The 23536-nt window shown below is 46.8% G+C and overlaps 1 protein-coding gene across 1 annotated transcript; it reads left to right on the top strand.

The window, feature by feature from the left end:
* Positions 1–11517: 11517 nt before the first annotated feature.
* On the top strand, positions 11518–14694 carry LOC112945561 (hsp70-Hsp90 organizing protein 3-like). Its single transcript, XM_026037196.1, has 2 exons — positions 11518–13257; positions 14158–14694. The coding sequence occupies exons 1-2, from the start codon at positions 11518–11520 to the stop codon at positions 14692–14694; spliced, it is 2277 nt and encodes a 758-aa protein (XP_025892981.1).
* The last annotated feature ends 8842 nt before the right edge of the window (positions 14695–23536 follow it).

Genomic DNA, 23536 nt, shown 5'->3' with positions numbered 1-23536 from the left:
CGCACTCATCAACCTGCGCCAGCTGCTGCGGAGCAGSCCCCGTTGTGGGTCCTGGTGTGAGTCCTCCCAAGCGGGGTGCCCAGAGTGCCCTGCTCCAGTGATTCCTCTTTATTTATTAATGCTTTATTTGAGGGGTGCTCCTCATTACTGTAAGTTTGCAGTTTGCTTTTCTGTGACGGTTCATATTCCAGGGCCCACCCAACAAAATTAATAAGAAAAGAGAGTCTAATAAACAGCAGGCCCAAAAAAGAGTTGTCCTCATAATCTCTCTGTAGTAAATAGCAGGTCTGGTTCAGCTCAGACTCCATGATCCTGGCATGGCTCCTGCAGGGGCATGGAAAATGGTACCTTGGGGATGCGTCCCRTAGAGCTGTTCCCTTCCCATGCCCTGACAGAGAGCGGGAATCTCACATGGAGGGATTCCTAGGGCAGGCAGGAGGCCCGGGATCTCCACATTCTTTCGGACAGCCAGGAGCCAGGGCCCTCTTTGGATGGGAAGGAGCCAAGGCAAAGGACCAGTGGCTTCCTTGGGGGAATTGATGGGAAGGATGGATCACACCAAGAGAGTAGCACTTGGATGCAGAACCTGACTTGCTTTGGTGGATTTGAGGGAGGAAATGGTTATCCAGGGAGCCGGCAAAGGAAAAGAAAGACTGAGAAACTAGAGGGGAGGTAGCAGCCCATGGACCTGCCCAGGCCAGGGAAAAGGGAAAAGAGCAAAGCTGGGCATGGCCCGGGATGTGAAGGCTGGATTTGGGAATAGCTGCGGGGCGCTGGAGTCCCGCTGAGGGTGCCCCCCTTGGCAGCTGCTCTCTCAGAGACTGCTGAGATATATAGGGCCTTTCAGTTCTTAACTTTACATTATCATAAATAGAGTAGGTTAATTTATATCTTGAGAAACCTTTGGAATATCTGTGTGCTTCTGACATCTAAAAATTACTATTAACTGTTCATCTTTTGTAAGTGATCCCGGGCCTCTGTTTGGATTTGATAAGCAGAACTGCATGATTTACAGGGGGAAGAAAGATGGTTTCTGTGGGTGTGCAGATGCAGAGGAAGTGCATAAATGCAGGATTAATGCCACCCAAGAACTGACAGCTAAGATTCAGGCTTCAGGAGGCAATGATGAAGTGTCTGTAGTCCACGTCCCTGCATTAGCTTCATTAATTATAGAAAGGCCACTAGATCAGCCTTTAATGCCGTGGTGGCGAAAGGAAACGTGGCTAATCTGAAGCGACCAGCAGCCCCATCTCTTGATTTGTGCTGCTTCGTATTCCATGCAAGTGAAATGTGGGGTGAGGGAGGAGTGCTGCTGAAATAGGGTTTWACCAGTGGTGGATTTATTGTGTTTAACTTTAAAGATGACCTTTTAAACAAAGGCAGTGTTCAGTTCCGTTTGGAAGACCTGAAGAGTGAGAGCACCTGGAAAATTTGTGTCTGTGTGCCGTTAATGACAGATGCAGTATCACAGAGACAGGGACTGGAGGCTGAGCGACCGCCCAGACCGTCTGTGGCGAAGGTTTCTAGAGAGCAAAAGCAGTTTAGGGAAGGTAGCCCAGATGTACTGAGTGGCAGATGTACTGGGTCTGAGGAGTAAATAAAGAAAAAATCAAACGCTTAATAGCATTTTGTACTGGTTTTAATAGGATTAAAACAATATGCATTAATGCAGCTGCTACAGGCAACTGCGATTGTTCTTACTCTTAGCTGCATCTCAATTCTTGTTTGCTCCTTGTTGCTTTGTGTGCTCCTTGTTACTTTTAAGTTGGCAGTTGCTTTCCTCTGACAGTTCATATCATTCACTCTCGGCTCCTGGGCCCAGCCAGCCAAAATAATAAGAAAATTGAGTCTAATAAATGACAGCCCCCAAAAAGTGTTTTCCTCCTAATCTTGCTGTAGTTAATAGCAACAGATAACACAGGCTTGTGACTTCCATTACGGTTTCCATCTGAACATTTGCATGATAAAACTAATGCTAAGAGTAACACTGCAATGTCAGTAAATGCTAATTATTAACTCAGATGAAAAAAAGAAAAATTAAAATTGGAAATATTCTTAACCTTAAGTTTTCTTCTTTTCTCCCTGAAGACAAAGCCTGAATAAAAATGAAGCAATAGCTTTCCCTTTGTAGAAGCAGAGTGTTTTATGTCAGGAGAGCATCTTTCAGGTGCTTTGCGTGCATTCAGATGTTTCAAAAGRGTTGTTGAAATGATGCCAAGGTTGCCTTTATCATGCATGAGATACTGAACCCTAGAGCAGGTAGCAGCGGCTGCAGCCCCGCGTGTAGAAGCAGGCCTCGTTTTGCTTTCTTGTGGCAAACCTTGCACTGACGTCGTTGCCCAAAGCCTGTTTTCTTCCTGTGCTGTTTTCCTGGACCTTGTGCTCAGTTGGCGGCTCGGGAAGGACGACTCCGGCTGCCGGTTCCGTGTGGCCCAGCTGAGCTGCCCCCTGCTCCTGCCACCACCACGGGGTGATTTGTCTCCACAAAGCGTCTCTAGCCGTGCTGAAAGAGGAGTGAAGGTGGCCGTGACGGCCTCTCTGCTCCTGCATCACGGCCCAGGCTTTGGGGAAAGGTGGGAAATCCTGCGGCGGGAAGGGGGCCGGAATGTCCCCTGCCTTTGGAGGCCGGGAAGAGGCCGCTCGTTGGCTTTTACCTGCTGTAAAACCGAGTCACGGCAGGAACGGAGTCGGGAGCCGCTGCTTGTGGCAGTGGGGACCATCTGCCGGGGAGGCCGAGTGAGCAGCTGACAGGAATGTGGAGGGACAGGAGAGAAGCTCTGCCAGGGAAAACAGCCATTGCCTGGTTTCCCTTCTCCCCCCTCCATCTTTTTCACTGCGGATCTGTATAAGCTTGGTGCCTGCCTGTGTTTGGTCCTGCTTTCGGGGAAGGGGCCGTTTGCCTGTGGCTCAGGCGCAGCTCCAGTGGCTGCACGTTCCTTCGCGCCGCCGCCGTCTTTGGGGTTTGGCCAAGTGCCCGTGGGTCACGGGTCTGCGCGGGAGCGGGGCGCCCTGGGCACGCAGGCTCCCCCAGCGAGCGCCCGGGAGGGACACCCCTCTGCTAAACAGGTGATGACAACCTAAGAGAATCCACAGGAGCTTTGCCGTGTCGGGACTGAACATCATTTGGGGCAGGTTTTGGGGCCATAGGAATTGGTTTTGGACTTCAGAAAACTGCTAGAATTACAGAGCTTTTCTTTAAGCTACGTTTTTCCTACTCTTTCAAATAGTTTTTTAAACAATATTCCCCCGTCTTTATTTCTACCCTCACAAATCACTATAAACATTATCCTGGAAATATTTTGAATGGATTATTTTATTTGGTAGGTTGGTTTGGGCTGGTTTATTTTTTAGGTGCTCAGTGTGGGGAACCTTGACGGGTCCTAGTCAGCCAGCACAGATGCAGTAACTCTAAGCTGCAGCCCCTTTAAAGAYGTCTTCAAATGTTGGTCATTAGAGAAGCAGTTCGAGTAGACGCTGGGTGCAGCCTCCTCCTCRTGTGCATGTGGCCACGTCTGCAGGAGATGGAAATGTTTGGCCAAAGGATTTCCTTTGGGGAGTGAAGAACCCCGTGGCCTGGAGGAGCCGGACAGCTGGCACTGGAAAGCCATGCCAGTAGGTAGTTCCCTTTGCCCTCTCCAGATCTGTACATCTAYGGCACGGATAACTTGGGCTCCTCAGCCTCCTTCTCAAAGAACTTGGTTCTGGAAATGTCTTTTCCCTGTGCAGCTGGAATAAGCTGCATCTCAGCTGTAACGATCTCTTCGAGTCTTTACTCACAAGAAGAATTTGGGGAGTCTTCTGCTCAGTTGGTACAAATGTATCCCGCAGCTTTTCACCCCTCAAATTGCCAGTGGTTTCCTAACCCTTTCAGTAACAGGGGCAAYTGGAGCAGGCCCTGAAATATTTGTAATTCTCATTCCTCTGGCTTCCTTTCCCCATAAGATAAAAATCAATTACTTGGATGACTGCAGAAAAGAGCAGAAGCCTGCAAGATGGTGTTGGTTTAAAAAATAAATATCTAAGGATCTAGCACTTCACTCCGTGATGCCTTTATTGCCCAGATGTCACTTCCTCTTAATCATGGAGTTATAGTGTTGTAAAACTGTTCAGAATGTTGGAGTAATCAGATTTAGGAAAATTCAAGAGTGAATTTTGCTAASACCACAATAAATATGTGTCTGTTCTGTAAATCCCGAGCCAGGCCAAATGCTTTCTTTAATAATTAGGTGGAAACATTTCAATGGCAGCTTCCCTGCAGTTTGGCAGCCASCGAGAGCCCCAGGCATTTTTTTTTAATTAGCACCTTTTTGAAAGTGTTAGCTAAATTAGTCAAGTACAAAATAATCTTGGCCAAACGATCATGCCCAAGTTGCACTTTAAACCTTGCATCTGCCTCGATGCGTGGACACGCTGCTGTCCCCGTCATGCTGTTCACTGGATGCTGCTCACGTGTCTCAGCCCCCACAAAAACAGGGCACATCTTCTCAATGAGATCTGGCATACCCTAATAAAATCCCCCTTTTCTTTTCTGAAGTGCCTGGCAGCTGTTTGGTCCTGACATTTCTAATATTGCGCTTTGTCAAGTGTAGTCAACTGCACTTTTCCTCATTACCTGCAACAGAGGCCCGGAGTTTGACATCGTGCATGGGTTTAAACCGTTAATTTTACTTATTCGGGGGTTATCCTGCTGGAGGAAAGAAACCTGCTCTGGGTCTTTAGGAGCCGTTTTCCTGATTAGCACCTAGTCTGGAGACTACCTGTGAAAATGGTGTCACAGGAGTTGCTGTCCCCAGCTTTGCAGTTACCGCTTACATCTAGTATTACATTCTTCTTGCACCAAAACACAGGTGTCAGAAACTAATACTGTAAAATAACAGTCCATATGTGTCACAAATTGCATAGTGTCAATGACAAACATCATCTGACAGATTTTCTGGACTCCTGCATGTTTTGAACTCTCTTCCGTATGAGTTATCTGAATTATTCCCCTTTCTACAAGTGCACACCTGAATTCCAGTCAAACTAATGAAACTTCCATTATTTGTCASTGTTTTCATGTTACATATAGTCTCTTCCCATTCTTTTTACCTCCACCAGGCCTGCACCCCGTGCTAACAGCTGTTTAGCCCCAGATCAACCACACACATCCTTTTTGCAACCATTCCCTTGACCCACTCGCTTCCCAAGGTTGACTTCTGCTGTGCAAGAGYAGCCCAGTCTTAACTGCCCTTAGGCAGCGAAGTCCTTCACATAGAGCAAAATCACCAAAAACAAGGGAGAAGGTAGAATTTATGTGATGTGGAGGGTCAAGACTAGGTAAGATTAACCTAAGAGGAATTCTAAGAGGAATTAAATTTRATTTTTGCAACATGTAGAAGAAGCACCGACCGCCTTGACTTCAGGAAGCTTCCAACCTCRGGCTCCTCATGAATCCACCTTTACTGGCAGCGCAGTCATCTGTGACCCTCGCTTGCAGTGAGGAGGGGGATGTTCACCGTACTGCTCACGTGGAGCCGGGAATGCTCACATGGATGCTCCCGTGGAGCAGGGAAAGGAGGCGGAAGGGTGCGGAGGGAGCTGCTGTGTTCCTGCTGCAAAGCACCAAGCCGCCTGTGCCCAGGAAGGATCCGGGGCCTGGGAAAAGCCTGTTCAGTGTGTCACACCTGCAGGAGCAGTGGGTTGCTCCGTGATTTCCTGCTGGGAATATGAGATGCAGAGTGTAATGTGGTAGAAAAAAGAAAATTGTGTGTCTTGTGGTATAGTAAGTGTGAGTTGAGGTAACTTAGGAGCTGAAGAAAGGGAGAAAATGCRAGTTAAAGCAGCAAGGGATTGGCTTACACTGTCAAGCTGATGAAATGGTTTTGTTTTCTTTTCTTCTGATGACTCTCCTGCAGGACTCCTGTGCTCAGCTAATTCAGCGTGCAGCTCRCAAAGCGCCGTGCCCTGTGATTCGGGTATGGAATCACAGGGCCTTTGTCAGGTCATTCCCTTGGGTTATTTAGACAGCTCAACTAAAGGAAAGGAAATATTGGATCTTCCAGACCCTTCAGGTCTGCTTTGGTGTTTGAACAGCTCCGTCTTGGGTGCAGGATGAAGGTGAAGGCGGTTGGGATCCCAGCCCTGCGCAGCACCGAAGGTGTCTGCTCCCTGTGGTTGTGCAGACTCCTGTTATTCCTTTGGATGGCAGCGTGCCTAGGCCAGGACTGAGATTCCTACAGACCCCCCATCAGCAGCAAACGGATAAACGTGTTGACTGCTGAACAAAATGCAGTTAATTGTTAGTGAATCATTAAGCTATCAAAGCTATATTAAGTGTTGGGAAATGTGCAGCCTCTGCGTCTGCTGTAGAGGGTGTAGAGGGTGTGCAGCCTAGTTTAGTTTAGCTTTGTTAATACTCAGCCTTTAAAATACAGAGACTGCATAATGAAAATAAGATTACATAGACAACTTTTTAATTTAACATTATTGACAATCTGTAGCTTACCATGTTCAGAGACAGTGCTATTGAGTCTTCCAACTTTTAAGATAAATGTAAAGTATGGTACACTGAAAATCCAAGATTCATTTTTCTGCTCTTTCCCCACGGCTTAGAGCTTGACAGGAGTAGATGGGCCAGCTGATATGATGTATCAATCAAATCCAATAAACAATCTCTGTGAAGCTTTCCTGGACGGATGGGACTTGAACAGGCTGTGGAGCTTGCCAGGACTTGARTAATATGGGGCCTGTGTAGCAATCCCTACATGTCCTCTCATAAGACAGTTTCAGGATGCCACGTTGCCAACAACCAGCTCTTTCCCAGACAGGTTCTCTGCATATTAAACCATCTGTAGTTTTTCTCTCATTTTTTTTTAGCCCAGAAAATTTTGGTTTTAAAAGACCCGCCTTTTAAAGATCTTCTTGCAGTGATTTCTTCCTTGCCTCGGCCGCGTGGCTGCCGCACTAGCTGTGGTGCCAGGGCACAGTTTTGTAGTTGCCTTTTGCCATCTCCCCGTATCAGAGGAGCAGCTTCTGTTTCAGAGAAGAGGCTTTAATTCAGTGTCCATATACTGTTCATCTGTGGGTCGTGCTGGCTCTGCGTGGGCAGGAGCAGCCACCCTTCTGAGGACCAGGCGTAGAAGCAGAGGAACCTGGCATGGAAGCACAGGCAAAGACACAGAAATTACTTGAAACTTTTAACATATTTAAACAGAGACACATAGGAAATACATTTGGAAATCTAAAATTTTCTCATATGCACCACATCATATATATATATATATAAAAGTGGATTGATATCCTATATGATTTTAAAATAGTGAGGATTATTTCTGCTTTATGACCTGTTATGCCACTGTTTGGAAACAATTTTTGTTTGTTTACGTCTGAGCTTAAGAATCACCTTGCAGTACGAGCAGGCTCCATTTCGCTACGGCAGCAGATGTGGGTGACATTTTATAGAACATAAGTAAAGGCAGCTGTGAACTGCAAAGTCGTAATTCCGTCAGGGGCTCATTGCTACTGTTTGTCAAAGTAAAAGAGCAAATCTTGAGTGATCAGTGTGTTTGACAGAGGGTTTTTTCAGGCCTGCATCACTGGATACCCACTGCTTTCACGAGGCTGAATTTCACAGGGATTAGATGCTGTAACACCTAACTCTGTGTGTCCTGGTGTCTAGCAAAACCCTGTGGCTACTGGGTGGTGGTTGCCCTGCCGTTGCTAATTTGCTCCCAGCCTCACCAGTTTCAGGCAGTTTCAGGTATCTGATTCGCACGCATGGTTTGTGCTCCTGTCTCAGCATCTGTTGTTGCCTGGGCTGTGTTGCTGAAAGGAAAGGGGGCAGAGATGGGCACAACCGAGGAGGTGCAGAGATCCACACAGCCGAGGAGGTGCGAGCCGTGAGCCTCATCTCTCCACCCCTGGAGCAGGATGCAGATTCTCAGGTTGTCTTCAGGCCTCCTGTTTGCATCCCTCCTTTGCCAACATCCCGGTGACTGTAATTCTGAGTATTTGTAGCCTAAGGTAAGCATAATCGTTCCAGTGTGAGCGCCTGGAGYAGTGCTCAGAAGGGAAAAAGGAATCCCCCCCTGGTTTGTAACTGTATTAGACCTGACCTGTCAGCCTAGTAGCCTGGCCCTGTCAGGGCCCAAGTTTGTACCTTCAGCTGCTGGTGAGAACTTAAATTCTTGGSGAACTTTGTCAGGAAATGTTTAGTCTCCAGCAGACTTGAAGTGCACGTACAACTGAGTGGCATTTGTGTGACATCTCTCTACCAAAACCTGTAGCCCTTTGGAGCCCCCCTCACTTTGCTAGCCAAGCTGCGTGCCGAGTTTCTGATGCTGGGGGAAGTAGCAGCGCAAAGACATTGCAGGAAAGGGAATAATATCAGTTATTTGGGGTCTYGGAAGGCAGCAAAGGTGCCTGTGCCTCCCTGCTTTTTCACACAGCCATAGTCTGTGGGAAAGGTGAGCAGCTTTCACCCCTGATTTAAGCTTTCAGTGGCTGTGTCAGCCCAGGAGAGTTTGCCTGGGATCATAAATATGTATTTCATATTAGCTTAGAATTCTTAGTGCCTGATCGTTATCATTAACCTCTGGATAAAAAAGAAAATAATACCTGAGAGGCAGACTGGAGCCTGGGCGGGCTTTGAGTTAGAAAAACAACTGATAGGAAAACAAAATGAAATTTGAAATCTGTTTTTATCTGATAAGTTTGTCKTTATAATTGAGTGCCAGTTGAAACCAGTGAAAACTGAACAGCATTTTTTTTTGAAAATATACCAGAAAAAGCATCATCTCTTTTTGTTGATATTTAATGTAACAGGCAAGTCCAGAAGAGACGGTAGAATCTCCCCGTGCAGAGAAAGCATTTAAGTGTTCCTCAAAAAGCTGCAGCATGGGCAGAAATTCTCTTTTCCGGAATTTGCAGTGCACTTTTCCATGCAATAGCTGAATGAGTACAAAGGGGGTTGCGTTGTCCGAGCGCAGAGGAGCAGGGGGCAGCTCCGGGAGCCGCTTCTCCCGCTGGACGGCAGAGCCACGCTCCCCGCACGCTCCCTGGCAGCCCCAGCCTCGTTTTTGGTGTGGTTGTTCCTTATTTCAATCCTGCTCRTGTGGCAGGTCCAAAACAGCTCTGTTGCAACAGCATTAATTCTTGGGTCCACTCATTACTGTACTTGATTTGTTAATTTTTTGCCTTCTATGCAGTGACCAATTTTGCAGAGGCTGTACAAACATAATTCCAAGTTAGCTTGCTGGCTGACTTAGGAAGGGTAGTCAAGGCATACGAATGCAATGTATGCCTCGAGTCCCTGTGCTTTTCTTTTCAAACCAGGATAAGATGTATGGACTTAATGTRTGGTTCTGTGGGGAGTGAAGCTAAACAGGGCTTGAGGATTCTAGGACTTTATGTTCTAGAAAAGGGAAAAAGTAACATCAAGAAATCAGAGGAAAGGACAACAAGGAAGGAGCAGCAGCAGGGAGGAAGTGTTGATTAGCACTGACAAGATATTGGGCTTCTGAAGTTAATAGGAGTAAACAGACTTCTTTTCTTAGAAACTATGAAAAAAGAATCAACATTTTTTTTTGCCTGAAAGGGAGCATAAAATAGTGTTGCAAAACCATGTATCCCTAYGAGTCCGTGCCTGCCTTTAGCATTGCACAGTCCAACCCAGCCTGCTAGAACCTGTGGGGTGCCTTAGAGCAAAACCCACTTCAGGAATTAACAGGAACCTGGAAGGCTCAACTAGAAAGGAGGCTCAATGGCCCAATTAATATGAAAAAATTAAGTAAGGATATTCATGGTCTCAGCTTGAGAATCCTTTAAGTAAGTCTGGGATTTGTCTTACTGCCAAGGAGAGTTTTTGGCTTTTCTGGATGCAGCTAAATTGTGCTTCCAGGGACCTTTGGTATTGTAAAGATGTTCCTAAGAAGCAAATGTATAGACTCGTACAAAAAAGGCATTTTTTCAAAATTTTGCAGCATGTCCTGACAAAGGGTACCCATGCAACTGTGCTGTGTGGTTTTTGGTCTTCTCATTTCCCGTAGGCATGCTACGTTTATGGATAAGCTATTTCGTTTTCATTTTTCATTCACTGGGGAAAATATTTGACCAAATAACATTGTTAGACAGCTATTACTGTGTTCGTGTTGGTTACACCTAAGAAAAACTATGTCTTCATAACAAAAAACACACACATGCACACATACATAGTCGCGCCTCTCTGACACAGAAGATRTGAAACAAACTGAAGAGGAAGAGCTGCTATGGGGACTTTGCAGATGATACCAAGCTGGGTGGAGTGGCCGACACTCCGGAGGGCTGTGCTGCCATTCAGAGGGACCTGGACAGGTTGGAGAGTCGGGCAGAGAGGAACCTCATGAGGTTCAACAAGGACAAGTGCAAGGACAACCCTTCGACAAAGACAAGGGTCCTGCGCCTRGGGAGGAATAACCCCAGGCCAATGGGGTCCTGGCTGCATCAGGAGGAGTGTTGCCAGCAGGTCGAGGGAGGGGATCCTGCCCCTCTMCTCAGCTCTGGTGAGGCCRCACCTGGGGTATTGGGGSMAGTTCTGGGCTCCCCAGTATAASAGGGATGTGGAGCTTCTAGAGAGGGTCYAGCAGAGAGTGAAAAAGATGATTAWGGGACTGGRACATCTTTCATAYGAGGAAAGACTGAGTGAGTTGGGCCTGTTTAGCCTGGAGGAGAGAAGGCTGAGAGGGGATCTGATCAACATGTACAAACACCTGAGGGGGGAATGTAGGGAGGAAGGGGCCAAACTCTTCCCAGTGGTGGCCAGTAACAGGACAAGGGGCAATGGGTACAAGYTGAAACACAGGCAGTTCCATCTCCATGTGAGGAGGAACTTCTTYACTGTGAGRGTGACAGARCCYTGGAACAGGCTGCCCAGGGAGGTTGTGGAATCTCCTCCTCTGGAGATCTTCCAAACCCACCTAGATGCCACCCTGTGCCTCGTGCTCTGGGTGTCCCTGCTCGAGCAGTGGGGTGGGACTAGATGATCTCTAGAGGTCCGTTCCAACCTTTACCATTTTGTGATGCTGTAACTTCTACTTACTGCAACATAGAACTTGAAAAGCCCACCTCAGGATTCCAGTGATGACACAATATTCCTATATTGTGACAAAACCTGTTTATGGTTTATGAAGTCACTGTCACCCTGCCACTGGCCTTTACCCTGTAAGTAGATCCAGTAGCACAACAATGGAAGGAAGAGGAAGAGGGAAGTTTGCCATGTATCCCTGGCACTAGCCCGGTAACCAAAGCTCTCTCTGGGTAAGCCATCTCTCTTCTGAGGCTGCTTCCTTGGCCTTCCATGACAWCAAATCCTGTGCCGTGTCCTCCTTTCTGGGCCAGAGCACCATGCATTCAAGGAAAATTTATAGGGGGGATCAGAACTTGGCACAATTTAACCAACCTTTCCTAAGTTCTGAGGATCGTCGCTTTCTCCGAGAATCCATAGGAAGTGTAGAGAATTACATACCATCTACTATAAGCAACACAGATGGAAAGGAGCTAGTTATGGCAACGGAACAGCTCCCTGGAAAATCTGAGGAGGAGGAGAAGGAGGAGAAGGAGGAGGAGGAGCATGGTTTGGAATGTGCTGAAGAGGAGATAACTGAGTCCCAAACATATAATCCACAGGAAAAAGGGGGGCAAAACTCAGACGAGACAATGGGGCAAATTACTGAGAAAACAACAGAGGCCTTTAATTTCCTAGCTAAAGGTGAAAATCAGAGAGCAATTGATTTACTCTCTGGCGTCATCAAGCTGAATCCATACCTTGCCAGCTCATACATTAACAGAGCCAGCGTCTTCTTGCAGCTGCAAAAGCCAAGTATGGCCATTAGTGACCTTGACAGAGCTATTGAACTYGATCCTAATTCAGCAAAGGCCTACAAATTCCGAGGAAAAGCCCTTCAGCTTTTGGGACAATTAAAAGAAGCAGCCTGTAACATTTCCCTGGCTTGTAAATTGGATTCTGAGGGGCAGGCGAAACTTGATTGGGAGGGAGAGGCCAGTGAAGAGACCGAGATTGCTGAGAGTGAGCTGGAGATAGATAATGCAAGGGTGGTTGAACCAGAAGAAGATGAGCTCCCAGAGATGGGAGATGAGAACCTGAAGGTAACTAGTGACATGATGAAGCAGGCGGATGAAAAGAAGAATGAGGCTTTTGATGCAGTAAGAAGAGGCGAATTTCGAAGAGCTATTCAGCTCTTTACTGATGCCATCAAACTGAATCCTCGGTTTTCTACTCTGTATGCCAACCGGGCCAGTGTCTTTGTGCGGCTGCGGAAGCCAAATGCTGCCATCAGAGACTGTAACAAAGCCACAGAAATCAACCCAGATTCTGCACAGCCCTACAAATGGAGAGGGAAGGCGTATTGGCTCCTGGGACACTGGAAGCAGGCAGCCAAGGACTTTGCATTGGCTTGCCAGCTGGATTACGATGAGGATACCAATGAGATGTTGAAGGAGGCTCAGAGAAGAGTCCAGAAAACTACTGAACAGCAAAGAAAGTATGAGGAAGAGCAAGAGGCAACGGAATCAATGGATGGATTGCCAAGGATGAGCAAATCCATGGCAGAAGAAGAGAGGGATCAGCCTCTGATTTCTCAAGAAGGGAAAAGTCACCTCCAGAATCTCCAAAGGCACAAACAGGTTCACTTTTGGACCTTCCAGGAACCGGATAATGATTGCTTTAGGGAATCTGAAGAGCCAAAAAACCATCCACTGGGAGCTTCACATACAGTTGAAAGAGAGGAAAAGCGCAGTGGAGAACCGAAGAGTGAAGATAGGGAGCTCCATGATGAAAATGAAGAGGATGAAGATCTTCAGGAAATGGGAGACGAGAACCTGAAGATAACTAACAATATGATGAAGCAGGCCAATGAGAAGAAAAGGGAAGCCTTTCATGCACTGGGAGCAGGTGAACTTCATAAAGCTGTTGACTTGCTTACTGACGCTATCAGACTGAACCCACAACTTGCTGTCCTGTACGTAAACCGGGCCAGTGTCTACGTGAAGTTGCGGAAACCCAAAGCTGCCATTAGGGACTGTGACAAAGCTATAAAAATCAACCCTAACTCTCCACAGCCCTACCAGTGCCGAGGGAAGGCATTCCAGCTCTTGGGCCGCTGGAACAAGGCTGCCAAAGACCTTGAACTGGCTTCCCAGCTGGATTATGCTGAAGACACCAATTTCATGCTAACAGATGTTCAGAGAAATGTCCAGAAAAGAAAGCAAAATGAAGATAACCTTGTGGATATAACAGAGCAGATGAAGAAAGGACCAAACAATCCAGGTATAAGAACTAAGAAAGCCCCTGAAGTTACAGAAAGAATTAATACAGTGGCCTTGGAGGAATATGACAGCTCTCAGGAGAAGGACAAATCTTGGGAAGAAGCCATGGAGAAAGAACAGATACAAGGCAAGCAGAAGACATTAGCTGAACGGGAGAGCACAGTGCAGGCGACGCTGGGTCGACAAGGGCACCTAGTCCAAGAGGCRCTGCAGGAAGCAGTGCAGCACCTTGAGCTTGAGCAACAGTTGATGGCTTTGCAGGTGGAGTTGGAAGAACAGTTTAAAACTCAGCAGATGGGGCTAGAAGAAGAGGAGAAAGCTCTGTGGAAAGTTGTTGAGCGACAGGAAAGGGCACAGAAGAAATTTTTAGAAGAACAAGAGAGAAACCAGTTGAAGGCTCTACAGGACCTGGAGAAAGCCCAACACCGGGCTCTAGTAGAACTGATAAAAATTCAGAAGCAAGCCAGGGAAGAGCAGGAGAGAACTCAGAAGAAACTCTTGCAGGAAAAAGAGAGAGCTGAGAAAACGCTAGAGGAAATAGTAAGAACTCAGAAAACTATCCTGGCAGAGCTGGAGATGGCTCATAAAAACGCTCTGGAAGAACTGGAGGCTGCTCATAATGAGGCTCTACGAGAGCAAGAAAGAGCTCAGAGGGCTGCACTGGAAGAGCAGAGGAGAGCTCAGAAGGCTCTAGAGGAACTGCAGAGATTGCAAAGAACAGCAGTGGAGCAGCAGGAGGGAGCTCAAATGAGGGCTGCCAGAGAGCGAGAGCGAGCACAGGAAACCCTGGAAGAACTTGCCAGAACACAGCAACAAGCCTTGGAGGACCAAGAGAGAGCTAAGAATGAGGTCCTACAGGAACAAAAGAAAGCTCAAGAAATCTTGGAAGAGCTGGAGAGAGCACGAAAAAAGGCCCTAGAAGAACTTGAGAGAGCTCAGAAAGAATTCCTAAATGAGCAAAAGGAAGTTCAGAAGAAAGCTCTGGAAGAACAAGAGAGGGCTCGGAAAGCCCTGGAGCAACTGGAGAGATCCCCAAAACAGTACGTTGCAAGACAAGGGAACTTGAAGAAGAAAGTCTCCGTGCACTGGGAAAGACCCGAAATAAACCTTCCCGAGGAAAAGGTGCAAATTCAGAAAAATATCAAGGAAGAGTGTGGGCCACTTGGCAATATATTCTCTGGAGAATTGGAAATAACTCAGAAGAAGGACCTAAAAGATCAGGCAAAAGCTTCTCTTCAGCAGGGGGGAGATTGGGATAAAGAAGCAGATGAAGAGACTACAGGTCAGAGGGCTGTTGGAGAGGAAGGGCCCAGTGCTGACAGGAGCACAGACGAATCAAAGGGCTCATTGAGGCCCATTGCCAAGTCCATTTGGGACTTCTTTGAATCGGGCTAGTTCTCAGAAGCGCCACTCAGTGAAAAACCAACAGCGAAATGTTTGCTGAAGAACTGAGCTCAACATGGAGGTCATCTGCAAGTGCTCTTTCCTTTAAAGTAAAATTTCCAGAGCAGATGTCCAGATTTTCTTAATGTCTATCTTTTTTTAAAAATGTATTTTAAAGTAAAAACTTGACATCCTTCCCATACCATGTTTTGCACACGTATGAGATTACGTGGCTTTCTGAGAAGAGTGCTGGTTGTCCAGAATTGCTACAGTTAATCTTTAAATGGAGTGGAGAAATCAGTTTCCTTCACCAGTCTGAATACCTAAGAAGATCCTATGCACTAGCTGTATGCTAATTTTGTGCTCACACACAGGTTCATTTCTTCTTTATACATACTTGACACTCTTAATTCCTCKTTATCCATGAGAATGGAGGAGCTCTGAGGCAAATAAATGGTGGGAATCATTGCTGAAGAGCAGGCATTTAGTGATAGATTAGAAATGGGAGAGTGACTCTGTGGCATAGAGACCTAATTAAGTGGTAAATGGCTTCTGACATATGGTASCTTGATGCGACCAAGATCTGAATTGCCTGAGGTATTGGAAGGAATCTGCGTGTCCAAGGCACTCGCAGCAGGAGGGATACATTTTTATGTCACAAAGTCCATTTACAGACTTTGGCTTTCAGCCACTTGGGTGCATATTTTGTGTCAAAGATTCATCACTCAGACTTTAGATTTACTTCTTAAAATGTCTTTTTTTTTTTTTTGCAAATTCATTTTTTTGAGGACTGTAGGTTTTAGAAAATAAACAAGATTAAACAATAGAGCCTTGAGAGAGAAAAAAAAGAAAAAATCAAAATCATGGGATAGTTGTAATATAATTAAAACTTTTCTCTTTTTTTTTTTTTTTGCTGTTTATTCTGAACTTTTAGTCAAAATGGCTTATGTTTTCAATCTTTGTTCTGCAACAGTTTTATCAATGATGGGTTTTGATTCTCACTTGATTCTCACTAGCTGAAAATAGCCTTGATTAAAAAAAGGGGGAGAAGGAAGGAGGGAACTTTCAGAGCCCACAAATCCACATGGGAGAGCAGAAGCCCTGGGGAAGAGTGCTCTAAGTGCTGCTTTGTTGTGGCAACATCTTCAGGTTGATGCCTACAAGAAGCGAGAGGAAGTGAAGGGGGGGAATTGATGGATTGCTTTGAAACAGGGAGAGAAATGAGTTACTTGGGTTGGACTGAAGTCTGCACCCGTTTTTGGCTTCAGGAGTGAATAGGAGTCACTGTGCAGACTGGCTGGAATAACCTGCCAGTTCTAATCAGTGGTAATGTACAAGAAATCTTAACCTGGCTTCTTTTCCTCTCTATTTTGAGCAGTAAGAAATTTCTTCAGTACGCCCCATCTGTTTACAGAAAGATACTTTCATGTCTTTATGTTTTGTGTAACAGAAGTTTGGGGAGAGGGGCTTCTCTTTAGAAAACAGAGAAATGAAAAATACATGAGGGTAACAGCCAGTGAGCATGTGTTCTTATCTCATCCTTACGCACACTAAATGTGAGCTCCTGAGGTTCTCCGCTCGTGCCTTTGAGAGTAGAGTTGCTTCACATTACAGTGACCCTGAAAGCCTAGCCCTGAAAACAGCCTTAGGATGTGAATGTCTCCTCCTCCTGCACAACATATGTGTTTTATAATGGCAGAGGTTAAATCTGGTCTTTACTCAGAGRCAGGAAGATTTGCCTGTTTATGCATCTAAGATACATATGTTATGCCCATTGTGGGCATAAGCAAAAATCACCCAAATGTCACCTTTGAGGTCCTGTCTTTCGAGAACAAGGTTGATTCCCTTTCAGGGTGTAGTTCAAGCCTCTTAACAGTGTGGAAGTTGCTAAATGTCTGCCTGRGCGTTGGGAGCTTCTTCCCTGCAGCCTGAAGGCGATAAGGAGGTGGGACAGACGCTGATCAGACTCTTCAGGAAATGAAAACGGAGAGGAGTTGCCTCCCTTCACCAAATGGATTTGTGACATACAGTCCAGGAGAGAGTCTTAACCACATGCCAGTCGTATAAAGCACATTTTGACCTCTCCTTTTTGAGGTTGGGTGACCATCAGGAAAGGAATAAGGAGTCACATGTTCAGGAGAAGCGAGGGGAAAGGGGAATATAACTCTGTCAGAGAGCACGGTCCCAAAAAACAGGGAGTGTGTGTGTGAGAAAGAGCCAAGTTACAATTTTGGGACTTGGTCCCTGCTCCCAGCGGAGGTCATAAGTTTGTCAGGATACATTTAAAAGACTGCTCTTAGCTAAGCGTCCTGGGTTTGGTACCAGGGATGGGATCTGCTCTTTTGGGCCGCTCTGCTGCCCGGTGACAACAGGGGGAAAAGCCTGTGCATGTGGCATGGTCTTCTGAAATGTTGACGCTTGGTGGCACTGCAGGACATATTACCACAGTTTCTCCTGAGATGACGATTACAAGGAAATGTAGCGTAGAGCTGTTCCAAAAAATGCTGAAAGTTCCTTTATTACTCATCATTGGTCAGAACTGCAGTGTTTTGCTTCCCTTCCTAGGGGGGTAAAGTTAGTGATGTGGCTACAGAGAACATCTAGATAGTCATGAGGAAAGACAAATACCATCAAAGAGGAAAAACTCTTAAGTACTTCTGTAGAAATTTGGTTTTCTGACATCCTGTGATGAAAGCTAAAGTGGTCTCATCTGAGAGAAAATGRAAAACTTTGTAAAATTCACTGCCAAATAATCCTTTTTAATATAGCACGACACCACTTTTGATTTTGCTTTAGATAGTTATGGTGCTGTGCCTCTCTTAGGAGAGCATGCAAAGGCTGGGGCAGTGCCGGGTTAGACGTCACGTATGGAAGACGTGGGGTGGCTATAGGCTATAGACTGCAATAGCAGCTGCTGCGTGGTGGGCAGGAGGAGCGGAGGTGGCTGAACTGAGGGCAAGACTGGAGGAAGCAAGGCCTGCTGAACACCTTTTCTAGACTTGCGTTTACTTTTAGAGACCTGTTTATAGCACTTTCTTGCACATCTCTCACTTCAGTTTCCTAAGAAAGGCTTTCCCTTTGAATTTTCTCCTTCTGCTCCCATCGATGGACTCTAGCAACTGCTGCTGTTACCAGCTAGGCTCCTGTGTACCGAGAGGTCCCTCATCCTTAGGGACGGCCTCTTTCCACATCTGTGGATTTCCAGTGGGCCCAGGGGGATTCGTTTCTTCAGCCATTCCAGGCGAATTGAAGCATGGCCATTCCTCCCGCTGCAGGAGCGTGTGTCCTAGCTCCAAGTCTGTTGAACCGCGGTGTCTAAACCGCTCCGGTTTAGGCCACGGCGRCGTGTTGGGCGTCACGAGCGTTTCAGGCCGCGCCTGGCTCGGTTTGAAGGCTGCATGACTCGGAGACGTGGTGATCCCGCGTCGCAGAGCGACGGGAGCGCGTCTGTGACCGCAGAGCGAGCTGTGAGGAAATCCTGAGGAGAAGGATCATCCCCCGATCCTCTCGGAGGGTGGATGGGCCCTGCTGGGCCCGCTGCAGCTCCCGGCAGGGCCAGCTTTCCTGGAGGGCCTGCACGACGCGCGGCCGGAGTCCCTGCCATGGCATCGCAGAGCCCGGGGCCGGGCGCGGATATTGCTGTGAGAATGGAGCCCGCAGCGCCGAGCTCGTAACCACTGGGGCTGACTCTGCTGTTTGGTGGCTRTGAAATTACAGTCCCAGCTGTGGTGTGTAATCGCAGGGGTGGGGGAATTTGTCGTGGAAACAATTCAATTTTGGCCTTGTTACCGGGGAACAATTAATATCGTGAGTGAGAAAGTTGCGTCAGGAACCCATGTTAACTGGAAAATCAAAACTGCTACTGCCAATATAAGAAGCAGCACATCACCAAGAAGTCCCGACTGCGAGGCACCACCGCGGTGGGTCGATCTGAGCTGCCGACGCTCTCTGTCACCGCTCGGTGGCTGAGTTACTGAGCAGAAATCATCTTTCCTAACCACAACAAAGGGGGAAACGATTTCTGGATCCTGTATCATCACTCCTTCTGAGGCTTTGTCTGTGTCATCTGATATCTTCTATATCAGATTAAGATTTAAATGAACAGACTGCTGTTGAAGGCTCATTTTTTTTGAGACTATAGTTTTACTTTAGATCATAAATAATCTGCGAACTTCAGATGTCTGAAACCTCATAATGAGGATGGAGAATGGAATTTCACCGTGGTGCATAGCACTGCTGAGAGGGCTTTCACAGAAGCCCTCTGAACTGCAGCCAGCTGTTTGCTTTCTGTAACAACTCTATAAAACCCTGGTTAGATGATTAGTATATAAATGATACTAGAATGTTGGTTTCTTCAGTTTAGGACTAATCCAGAATACTTCTCTCATTTTTACTTGGCCAAGAATGAATTACTCGACCATTTTCAAGCCACAAACATGCAAGTTATTTACTCACAAGAAGGGGAGAGCTGGGGGGTTGGGAGTGAGAGAGCACGGAGCAGTCTTTTCTCACGTGAAGCATCCCAGATCCTACACAGAAGCTCTTTCCATGCCAAGGGCTTGTCCTTCCCTGCCAGTACCTACTCTGCCTGCTGCAAAGAAGAAATCGTTTTAAGGAGGGGATCTAAGAGGGTTGTGAGTGTCCCTTCTTTTATAGGATGCAAAGACAGCAGTTATGCAAAGACAGCAGTTTGGTGTCATCTTTTGGGGAAAAAAGAATTGTTTCCCCTTCCCCATTTTCTGGGCTTTCAGCCTGCTTCCCAAGCACTTTCACTAGGAAGCACAGAGAAATGGGTGTCACGTTAGAAGGCTAGAAGCAGAGCCCCTGTCTAGTTTATGGATTCCTCCAGAAGGTGAAAAAAAGGAAAATTTCATTAAATCCAAAGGATTTTCATACTAAAAATTGAATCATTTTGGAATTCACACTATATAATTCTTTGAAAGTTTCTGTGTTAAAGGTAGGCTGGTCATGGCATGTGTTTCACATCTAGCAATGTTTTTTGCAATGACTTTAATGTATGATAGGCACTTCATTCCGTGCATGTTGAAATATTTGTGCAGCCATCCTTTTGTTTAGAAGGCAGCCTCTCTMCATGAAACAGCACAATAAACTCTGCATCACAACCTGGGACAAAAACCCTTCATTCTTTTGCAAGCAGAACAGTGTATTAGGTAAGGTCAGGACCGATGTCTAAACTAAAATTGCAATAGAAAACAGAATTAGTGTTTCTGTTAAATACATCTGGACCTTTAATCATCCCTGGGGCCAGGGTGAGACGAAACTGATTAAAGAGCAGGGGAGAGAATGCCTGATAATAGGAGAAATTGATCCCGAGTAGCACGGCGAACAGAGTATCAGTCGGGGTATTAAGCAGGTTAGATGAAATGTCAGGTGTAATGATGCCCTGAGTGTGATGCATCTGATGGGATGACCCAAACGCTCCTTCTCCGTGGCCTCATTACCGAGGGCTCCCTTACGGAGCCGCACTTTCACCACATCAGCTGGTTTCTTCCTTTGGCAGAAGGTTTTGTCATTACCCGCCGTTATTTGGTGGCTCAGGTATAGCAAAAATGTCACGGRCAAGGACAGCCTGTTATATAAAACGTGTGCATATTGACTGTGGTTGCCCCGTACGTGCCCCGCAGCATGTCCAAACCTCCGTGACCCAGGAGAGGACACCTGGATGTCCCTGTGGGCGAGTGGTGGGACACGCAGCTCGTGGCTGGGGCTCCACAGGGATCCTGCCGTGATCGGGCTGGGGCTCCGTGGGGATCCTGCAGATCCCCCCAGTTCCTATGGCTGGGACTGCAAGCAGCTGCATCTCCCGTTTAGCCGTGTGGGATCTCCAGGGATACTCCAAGAATACTCRGAGCTGTGGAGCAAACACAGTTTGGAGTGAATGCTCTGCAGTGACTTTGCGGGGAACACCTCAAGGGGAAGGGTGGCTGTAGTAGAGTGGTACTTAATATACTCTCGTTTAATTGAAATGCAAAATTCCCTGACAAAAGCCTAATGAAACAGATGGACGTCTCACTAAGTAGAAACATCAAAAAAAGCAGAGGATAAGAAAATTCTGCTTGTTGTAGAGCCAGTAGAGAATAGTTTCAGTGGTGTGGAGTATGTTGGTGAGTGATAATAAAAGGTTTTCTCCATGATCTTGCAAAAGATCATGGCTCATTTTATTCTAATATTTGAATATTTAATAAAAGTATATAAATGAAGTCCTTACTGGACCCACTGATGTCAACATCCTGTTCCCATTCCATGGGACAGGGTCACACAAATCCAGCCTCTGGTCACTGGTCTCCAGTCACACGATTTGGACCTCACTCTAGGAYTGGGCAGAAAATGCAAGTGAGGGGAAAAACTGGGGAAACATCTCGCCACGGATGTAGGCAGTGGAGAAAATAAGCTGGTTATCGTAAATGGAAGCAGACCCTTTGCTGGGACGAGGGAGATTTGTGTCAGGAACTAGTGGGAACTTGCTGTCTTGGTGGAATTACCTCAGTATTAGGGCAAGAAGAGCATCTAGCAAAACAATCGATGAAAAATATCCTACCACATTTTGATACAAGGTCTGCAACCCTTTGATATAACACCTTTCCACACCTGCAATGTATTTTTAACAAGCGAAACTRGTCTTCCTAGCGGCTACTGGGCTCTGAGGTTTTTGACCTTTGATCCAAAGAAGAGATGCAGTTTGACAGTAAAAATACAGACTTCTTGCCATCTTGACCCTGGTTTTATTTCTTAAAATATTATGTGTTTGTCTGCAGAGATGGCCGATGCCAGCTGGATCAGTGCCCTGGGTGACATGGTCACTGGGACGCTGTGATTCTCAGTTGTGACCCAACTTACTTGCATGAAAGGTAGTGGCTGCACTAGTGAGAAGTGGCGACGGGAAAACCTGGGAGAGGAGCGTTCTCCAGGGGAGCATTCTTGAAATAACTGAGTACAATCAGGAAAACCACAAGAAAGAGCCCTACCAGATTTCTCACATACCCCCTTGCTCTTTCTGGGAAGCTTGTTCCTTTTAAAAACTGCTGAAAAGATGCGTATTTACAGTATTCTGTATGATTTCATGCTTCTGTGTGAGGAAAGAAAGCTAAAAGATTAAAGAGCATCTGTCTGAAGCACAGAGGAGGGAAGGCATCACCAACCCAAAATCAGGAGAAATTCCTTAGTTTCCCTGAAGCCATCCAGAAAGCTGGAGAGAGAAATTCTAGAAATCAAGCAAAAGCTGGGCCACTTACTTTGTCCCTGCAGCTTGAGCTGACGTTTAGTTGGTGATGTTTAATATAGCGCAAGGCTTGGACCTTGCTGTGGGGTGCCGTGCCGCGGGGCGCCCTGGCAGCAGGCGGGGGCCGTGGTCGTGAATTCCCTCTCTTACCCTCAGTGTGAACCACGCAGCAGACCCGTTTTCCTTCTCTGGAAAAGAGGCAGCTTGTGGGAAGCCTGTGGTGCGGGCACTTCGTCCTGCCCCGAGGGGGATGCAGCAGATGCAGCAGCAGCCGCAGCAGCAGCAGATGCAGCAGCAGATGCAGCTGCAGCAGCCAGAGAGCTGGCCCAGGACACATTGCCACCGCTCACAGCTAGGCAGCCTGCACTCAGCTTCTACACGGCTCTGTGCCCCTTCTGCCCCGGCTTCRCTTTGCTAAATGCTTCGGCAAGCCTTGGGCGAGCTGTTGGTTTGTCTTGAGAAACAAGGCAGATGATTTCTTTAGTTTTTTTTTTGGCTGCTCTGCTGCCTTCGTAACTTCCCAGAATTTATTTGAATTTTGACCACATACCACTTGAACTGTAATCAATTGTTGCMTTAGCAATGAAAGGAATACGGGTTCAAGAGAGAGATGGAAAAATCCCCACCCCTGTAAGCCTGTACTAAACGCTCCCTGTTTGCATCTCGCGTTSCCGGGAATGCCGCGGGAAGGCTGTGATGGAGCATGGTGTCACGCGGGCTCTGGGAAGCCCTCGTGCCCCTCCGGGAGCTCCTTGTGCTAGTGCCAAGGCCAGAGGCCGTAGCAAAGCTGCCCATGCCCTTTCTCAGGTACAGGGGATTGCCCTTGTGWCTACAGAGCTACTCAGTCCTTCAGGGGCTAGCAAAGGTCCAGCAATTCCTTTGGTTTCTCTGCGTATTATTTCTGCCCCATGCAGTGACGCCCAAGTTATTTGCAGGTTCTGCATGCTGCTGCCAGTCCACAATAGTTCCTCTCATCATGGCTGTGACATTTTTGGATGCATCTTGCAACAGGGCACAGCTACATATTGCTGTGGAGCAGCAAAGGGGAAGCCTCTGTAAATCTCTGACCCTCGCAGCATTTTGTTGTTCCTTCTTTTCAGCAGCAGTGTAATTTGGCTGTCAGTTTTCTCGCCTTTCCCACAGCATCGAACCCTGCTATACATCTAAAATATGTCTTTTRGATAGGCTTTGGGAATGATCATTGATCATGCCATTGTCTAGAAGTGATGTTATGAATTGTCCCATGATGATCCAAGTTTGCTTTTTAGTTGATTTCTCTGTCAAAACTCTATGAGGAATCTTTTCCTGACTGTTTTTCCCTCAAGCTGAGCCTAGGATTAGCTGACCAATACCCCTTCTTCCTGGCTTAAAGCAGGGTAAGCCATACGTGCTGAMCTTGGTAACGTTTTGTTAAAGTCTGTCGGACTGTTTAATAGCTGCATGGGTTTGCTCCTGCTTCTATGAGTTAGAAGGAACAAACGTAACCTAACAGCCCGTTGCAGTCGGTATCTGTACACGTGGACCACGTGTGCCCTGTGCAGAGCGCCCCGTTTTCAGCAGCCCCGCAGCAGCAACGGGCTCTGTGCACGGGCTCGTGCACATTCCCTCTGCTGA

The sequence above is a fragment of the Nothoprocta perdicaria genome, unplaced genomic scaffold (genome assembly GCF_003342845.1).
Source record: "Nothoprocta perdicaria isolate Ctin4 unplaced genomic scaffold, notPer1 scaffold_192, whole genome shotgun sequence".
In the NCBI taxonomy this organism is placed as follows: domain Eukaryota; kingdom Metazoa; phylum Chordata; class Aves; order Tinamiformes; family Tinamidae; genus Nothoprocta; species Nothoprocta perdicaria.
This window is presented reverse-complemented; position numbering and strand designations above follow the sequence as displayed.